The 8,523-nt window shown below is 34.0% G+C and overlaps 1 protein-coding gene across 1 annotated transcript; it reads right to left on the bottom strand.

The window, feature by feature from the left end:
- Positions 1-893: 893 nt before the first annotated feature.
- Positions 894-4,443, bottom strand: LOC149784214 (uncharacterized). Its single transcript, XM_089933236.1, has 5 exons — positions 4,327-4,443; positions 3,349-3,564; positions 2,384-2,558; positions 1,879-1,994; positions 894-1,382 (listed from the first exon to the last, which is right to left on the bottom strand). Exons 1-5 carry the CDS (start codon positions 4,391-4,393, stop codon positions 1,324-1,326), a joined length of 633 nt encoding a protein of 210 aa, XP_089789362.1. The 5' UTR covers positions 4,394-4,443; the 3' UTR covers positions 894-1,323.
- Between the last annotated feature and the right edge of the window lie 4,080 nt (positions 4,444-8,523).

Genomic DNA, 8,523 nt, shown 5'->3' with positions numbered 1-8,523 from the left:
AGAGCAGAATGCATTTCCTTAAGAAAGCAAACCATAAAGACCATCAGTATAAGTTAAATATTATGTTCGATATCATTGTAGGAACATGTTTTGAATTATTGTATTGTGGATGAAAATTAAACTGCGAGCCGTATGATTACGCTGCATGGATATTCCTACAAGTAACACATAACCTTATCGTGATACAATAATGAATGCTAGTTGCATCAAATTCAAAAATGTAAACCATATTACAATGGTGAAAAATACCTCGAAACTATAGTTGCAATTATCTAATAATAAGTTTGTCAGATATTGTACTTGTAAAATCGTATGGTTCTTAATCCACGTCTGTTTACTCACTGTTTTGGGCCGTCGATGAATAAATGTTGACGTCTAAGATTTTACCCAGTGCCCCGTGTATCGTAAGCTTAGTCATTTCATTAGGAAGGGATATCTTCAGCTTTATCAGATGCCTTAAGTTCGCAAAGAAAACATGATGCATTTATTTTCAGTCATGTTTGACTATCCGGTACGAACTGATTTGGTTGTCATTATGCTTTATTGTGTATTTGACAACTAGGGCTTTAATAATTAAATGTAGTCGACAAAGTATTCTGAAAAAGATGTACGGATTATGCCATAGGAAACACTAATCAAATCAGCAAACAAACAAAACAACAATTGAAAATTATAATATTGTATTCATCACATTGAGGAGACACATGTGAGGACATGATCAACAGATATATCAAATATTAAAATGATAACTAAATACAATCTAGTACATATTTTAATATTAAGATGTGCATTGTAAGTTTTGTTGATTATACTAGCATTATTGAACTACATATTTTAAGAGGTATAAAAATTGAACTAAAGCACATTTTCGTAATAGATTATGTGCAGGGGATGAATTAAATCTAGTTTGTTTACGTTTTCTGTTAGTTTCGGTATAGATGAAGCAAAATAATCCAACACATCCTACTGAAAGAAGATGTAAGTTTTACACCATCAAATAGGTGTCAGAAACCTTTTAGTATTTATTTCAAAGGAATTAACATTTCACGTTTAAGGGAGGCAATGTTTATTTTTGGCTTTCAGTGTGTACGAGACATACTAGATATAATAGTAAGCAGTTATCTCCGTGCTGGACGAAATGCATCGACGCAGACACTCTAAGATTTTGATTGGTGCAGACACTGATGCATCTATTCACAGTACTTACGACTGTTCTCTCAAAGAAATGAACAAAACATCTTCGTAGACAGCTATCTGTTCTAGAAAAAAATCGGTTTCCTCTATCGTAAACAATGTGGTGAGGTTAGTTCCGTCCAGTTTGCATTATTTGATATCGTAGAAGCCTGTCGTCTCAGTATTTTCGATCCAGCAGAGGTACTCATCTGAAACCAGGAGTACCGTATAAAAAGGTACCAAAAACAAATGATTTTCTTATTTATACTTATGATAAGAGACAGAGACTATTGCACACGGAATGTTCTATACCTTGGTTTGTTACAAAAAGTCGACATATTTAATAACAATGCCTGCAAACATTTAGTGTTAGAGTCAGTTTTCAATGAAATCGTTAAATAGCCTTATGCGCATATTATTTATTCCAAAATACATTGATCATTTTATTTGGTTTGCAATTTGGGGACATTTATTTCCCTGGAATTCTTCTTTTAAACGTAAAACGATTAAAATATATTTCCATCTCACATACTCTTTGGCAAGGAAAATGAGAAATGATTTCAAGGATTATGTCGTATAAAGTACCACATACTAGTACCAAACTGGTTATAGCTCTGCATCATACAACAGTAGCATAAACATGAATTAACGTTTGTTATAGATTATATTCTAAATATATTCTGGAGAAATTGAAAGAGCTTCTACTTTTGTAATCTATGGTGAGCCCTGTTGTCGTCTCTAAACCGTCAAGAAGAATTTCTGATTTTTTCCCATCCATCGTTGCCCGTACAAGGGAATTGTTATGAAGGAAGAACATATATCTGAAATTTAAACACTTAACCTTAATAACGAATAAACATGTAGGTAAAATATCATACTAATATAGAAAATATAGTTTAATATTCGCGTTGAGGATATACTACCGTATAATTCGTTATCATTACATCTTCATAGTTGTATTAAAGTCTCTTATTTTGTCTATTTATTCATTCAGTTACACATTTTCTGATATCAGCTAGGGTTCATAACTGAAATGTATACTGTTTTCAACAAGAATGTCTCATTGCAGTTTAAAAAATTAAACAAAAATCGTTGTTTCGATCATTGGCTTCAAATAGACGGTTAAAATATTCTAGTTGTGTCATACAAGTCTTTGCGCTATACAAGCTTATACCTTTATCATCAAACAAGCCACTGGGCGTCTACATACCCTTGTGAAGGATAGACAACCAAGCCTTCTATATCATCTAGATCGTGAAGAAGGTCAAGCTGTTTTCCGTCCGGCGATAGAACGCTGATCCAATGCTGTCTTGGCGTGAGTATCTTTGATGCGTAGTAAACATTCCCAATTGAATAATCCACATTAAATAGAAATACTAAACGCGCTGAAAGGATTATGTTGAATGACATGAAATTGCGTATGATCTTCTAAATTATTTCACGTTTCATTTTTCGATCATTTATTTGCGTGTATTGGTAAAATTGATAATTCAGATACCCCAACCCCATATATGCACTTTGATTTGCGATTTAAGTAGTACGAAAATAAAAAAAACATCACATTTATTACTCACTAGATAATTGTAAAAGGTTCAAGTTATGAAAGCGAGGATTGGCATAGCTTTGGGTTTCATCAAAATGTACAAAATAAACTAAATGCTTTATTGAATGTTTGTAGAACGTAACTAAATCGAGGTCATCTTTTCCCTTTATGTTGGACAGTTTTGACGATATATGTGGATGTTATGTAATGTCAAACATGTGCTAGTCATTCTGTGAAAGTGATGACGAATCTATGACGCAACATCTCTAGGAAACAATAAAAGTGTAACAAATTGCACTGATTGTCTTTTAAAGACACTTTACATTATAACAAGTGGGCATTGTGTAGTTCAAAATTCATTAAATGATGCTGTTTGTGAATGTTAGGCTAATGCAGTTTCACTCCTTCATTATTTAACGTCTGAGTGCCTTTTTAAAATTAACATGAAACTATTCCAACATGACTTAATCTTTGTTCCTGACATGTAGCATGGAAGTGTGAATATGACCACTTCATTTAAGGTTCAACCTTATATTGGCTAAACATAATTTGCTCGTTTCATACTTTATTGTGAACAAATTGGACTATAATATTTGATATTTTGTATCAATACATTGAATCAAGATACATACAGACTGGGATATGTTTCTTCCTTGTGCCGTTAAGGTGCATGCTGAATAGTTCATCTGGGAAATATGAAGTCCATAGAAGAAGATCGTTCACGGGATTGTATACAGGGTTAATCCCTTTGGCTTTAATTCCTTGAACGCTCTCATCATTCTGACTGATCCGGTAGATCATGTTATACGTGATGTCGCTAACCAGCATGAAATTGTCATTGATTGGGTCTTTCAAAATAGAAAATAAAAGCGAATGAAAGACTACTTCATCCAGATTAAATAACAATTCTTTATTTGTTGTCGATCTAAAGTATGTATTGCTACAATATAACAAAATTGAAACATAACTTACTCGTCCAACGCTTCGGTGAAATCTTAGCTAAAAATATTGCGTGACTTAAAACAGCTACATTTGTTTCCAATATTTAAGACTAAGTAATTGAACTTGTGGGCTCCCTTGATTTTGTAATGCTATTTTTTATTCTTTCCACACACTTCTCTTTTCGCTATTAACACACGCGTGCTTGATTAATGCAGTAATTTAAAAACGTTGAAGATTGCATTCCAAGGCAACTAGTGACTAAACCGGACATCCATCTTTACAACATGTATAAAGAACATGCTATGCAGCATAAGGGATGATAGCAAACGTCATTACTGAATTTCTAGGGACCAGTGATATTAATGCTTATTCAACTGTCACCATGGCAAACTGTGTAATCAAAATTAAGTTCTTTAGTCATTAGAACAATACGTTATATATTAATCACATTCTCGAATGTTTTGATAACATGTGTAAGTAGCTAAAAAAGATCTAAAATGTGTTCTTTTTCGTTTCATTCGATGCACGTACACGGCATATATATTTCTAGAAATGCCAATGTATGTATTTTTCCTTTAAGGTTATAATCTACATTTTCACCAAGATCTTTTAAAATATATATGATAATTGTATCGTATCTCTCTGAAAGATATATGAATATCGCCAACCTGATGTACACGCCTTTCCATCTTCTGCCAGCCTAAAGCCAAAGGTGCAATTACATGTCCTCGACATTCCGTTCGCTATGCAAATCTGCTCACATCCTCCATTTAAATTAAAGCACGGCCCTGAAATACATTTTCAAAAATCAGATAATGTCCCATGTTGGACATTAGTCTAATAATCGTAACAACATAACTCTTCTCCGATTGCCGTCAAGATCGTTTAGCAAGAATTGTCGCTGACATCATTTTGCCTGCCACCGGTGGTACAAGTACCACACTTTGAAGTACATATATAATTATGTGTGTGTGTATGTGTGTGTGTGTTAAAATTAAGAACGGTATAGCGATTAAACGGGAAATGAAATATGACGATAAAAACAGTGTTGTACTACCTGTTTCATTTTGACGATAATTTTCATCAAATATTTTAATATCTGAAATAGCTCCCGTGCCGGTAAATACGCCAGACGACAAACTATATGGATCTATAAGACATTATTAATGTCTATTTGGGTTCTTGTTCTGTCATTAGCATGTATCCCTGAAATAAAGACCATTTCCAAAAAGATGTAATAACATGTGAGAATGATCAAACATAAATTACATGTATAGTAGATAATAACTTGGTAAAGTCAACACAACGTATTCAGAATATATATATAAAGCAATATGCTTTCCAATTTTTTATTGTAAAGAGGACATGACGGTGTGGGGCAATACTGAAATGATTGAAGTAGCCAAACATATATACATATTATATGCTGTGGAATATATATTATTCAAAGTATGTTATAATGCTAATAATAATAATAATAATAATAATAATAATAATCGTAATCATAATCATAATTGAAATGGTAATAATATAATACTAGTATCATTAACTCAAATACTACCAACAAACAAGTTACATAAGGTTGCATACATACCTTGAATATTTCAAGCCCTTCAAGGACTAGTGAAAAAAAAAGATTTCCTGTCTGAGCCATCAAGCTTGCAGCTGACAACATCGGTTCCGTTTTCCGAGATTGCTAGGAAATATATCCTATAATTGAAATCGCAATTCTTAAATAACGTTAGAAACAAAAATGCCAATATCTTATAAATGGGATTTATGTGACTAATATTAAGGCCTATGTATTTATCACAAAATGAATGAAATGCTATATGTCATGGAGTAAATCGATACCCTGACCACCCTGTAAGAGGTATGGATTAAGCACTGTATCCAGCTGTATGCAGCTCAAAACGTAGTCAACGACACAGATCTGCATGTCATCCTAAACATGCCAGTCATGGAGGAACTAGACACACCAGAAAAGATCGGAAAGGTCATCGATTGACTAAACTTTGGTAAGTAACCTTGAGGCGACAGAATTATGCCTGAAGTGCACAACAGCTAGAAATCAGCATTTATTCAACCACTGCACGGACGCCTCTGCATCTGCTGAGAACAGGCACACATCGGCAGGACATCCATGACATCGCTACTTGTACAACAAGAAATGAGACCGTAGCGAGTGCAACAACGACCGGTGCATCTCCGTTATCAGCATGGTCGTAAAGGCTTTCGCCCGTGTCGCCTTGGCGTTTTCTCTGACCCTATGGTCCCATGTCTACCCAGAGACCCATGTGGTTTCCGAGTCAGCCAGTCAACTGTAGACATTATCTCCACGCTCTGCTAGTTGCAGTATAATTGTCGCGAGCAGCATATGCCCCCCTAAATCGCCTTCATAAACCTAAAGAAGCTGCTTGTCCTGGACATACGGAGCTGTAATATCGGCTGCCCCCACGACTAATGGCTTTAGTAGGGTCGTTCAAAGAGAACGTACAACTAGTTAATGGAAAACGCCAACATGAATAGCATGTTCTCCATTCTGCGAAAGGCACCATTGCCGGTTAGGCCACGTCAAATGAATGCACCCTGGTCGAATTCCTAACGAACTGCTATAAGGGAATCTAGCAGAACGCGCACGACCGACTGGACCGCCACATCATTACAAAGATATCTGCAAGAGGGTTACGAAGACGGACAATATCAACATCAGCGACTGTAGGAACTGTGCAAAAGACTTCTCCACCAGGCGCCTAGCTGTTAGACAGAATGTTAAAATGCCGCGGCTTACAAGAACATAAAGCACGCTAGAAATAAAGCCATGAGAAAGACGAAATAATAACATACTCTGAACCTACATCATTGTCTCCCTTAGACGGACGAAAGCCAAGAAGAAAAAGGAAGTACACTGCTTTTATACTAACCAAGATTATAATAATAAGCATTTATTTTAGTTTGAATATTCAAAACCATGGAATTAATCTCAGATTAATCAAAGGCCATGACAGTAGTATGGTCATTAAAATATTGATAGGTGCCACACATTATATGACTTTAAAGACGTTACTTTCGGAAAGCACATGAGTGAGTGATACTCTTCCTGTTGTTTGATAATAAAACATAATTTCTGTACAGTTTACTGACGTTAGTAAAGAATATTAAAGTATCGTGTTATTACCAGTAAACAGCAAGGATCATAATCAGCTGGCTGGCTATGGAAGAGGTAAAATTGAAGATATAAATTATGCTGATCAAATTTATATAAATTTGTGGAAAGGTCGCATGACATATAAATCTGGAAATAGTTGATTTATAACCCAGATTACTACTATAAATGTAACAGTACATTTGAAAGGTGAGTGCTGACGAGGATTTAATCATAATTGCAAAACTATTACCCTTGAATACCTCTTGAATATCTATACAGCTAAAACAATTATTTTGATATTTCAAATTGTATAGCTGGAAATACAATTTAAATAAAGTAAATCTACTCTTGAGGTATTAATTAAGCTGAAGCAAAAATATTAGCCACCACCAGAAAATCATGTAAAAACTCTTTCTAAATGATATGAACGTGTAGTGTTATTTTAAAAATATAATGTGATGAAAGGAAAATATCGTAGGGAAGCATGTACATATAAGAATTCGTGTTAACTTTCATAGATATCAACTAGACCGCCGCGAAAAAAAAAATAATTATAAACTCTGTCCTGTGTGTTTGATATATCGGCAATAATGTGATTAATCTGCCGTAGTTCATTCTAAATTTAACGAACAGGCAAGGGAATTTGAGAAAAACACTGACTTCATTACTGACCTTTTATTATAGGGGTCATAGCTGAGCGATTTCCAATGCAATTCATTGTCTGAGTTTAGGACGACATGAAGATTACTGCCATCTATTTTGGAAGATTCTAGTGTACTCCCGTTCCTGTCAGATGTCTTATACACCAGGCTGTGAATGATGAAAGGTTATGTCATTTAAATATGTAGTTATCATTTATTTAATATTTTGATAACAACGGACTAAAACATCTAGAAGTGTTATGTTCAATATATTACAAGCAAATACATGAGAAAGTATGTCAGTGGCTGCTGTCGAAAATACAGTTGGATTCAGAGGCGATATTAGTGATGTACGCTTATATGACTTTTGTTTCCCATGATGTCAGATAACCATTAACACACACTTTCCACATATATATATATATATATATATATATATATATATATATATATATATATATATATATATATATATATATTAATATAAATGTCATACCGTTCGTGGGGTAAAATCAGAATATCACGTGGATTTGTAAGATTTTCTTGGAGAACGTCTACACGTACAGGCTCTATGGACGTTTTCAAAATTTCGCCTGTGTCTATCACAGTCCAGTATACCTTTCTGCTGTAACCATCCCATGACAGGCCTTAAATCACATTAATGGAATGCAAAAAACAAATATTATTAGTATTAACATTATTATTAGTAATATTATTATTATTATCATTATTATTTGCTTATTTGATTCAAATATGCTTTACATTGCACATAATATAATCGACCTGTCATATTCGTCAAATAGTTGAATGGTTATGTTTCCAAACTCATCCTGTCTCTGCTTGTCTCTTTCATGAATTTTATATCCATTTCTACTGACAGGATACAGCATCATTGATGAAATGCAATATTAGTTTGGTGTTTGTTGATGGAGCAATTTACTATAACTTTTGTCACATATCAATGGTCTTGTATTTGGTTTCGATGTAATCAAGAACATGTATATAAAATACAATGTCATGGAGCCTTGCTATAGCAGCAATAAGTGTTGAACAACATTATTTCTAAACTAAACGCC

Source organism: Sinohyriopsis cumingii, chromosome 14 (assembly GCF_028554795.1).
Source record: "Sinohyriopsis cumingii isolate HCF-2022 chromosome 14, ASM2855479v2, whole genome shotgun sequence".
Taxonomy (NCBI): Eukaryota; Metazoa; Mollusca; class Bivalvia; order Unionida; family Unionidae; genus Sinohyriopsis; species Sinohyriopsis cumingii.
This window is presented reverse-complemented; position numbering and strand designations above follow the sequence as displayed.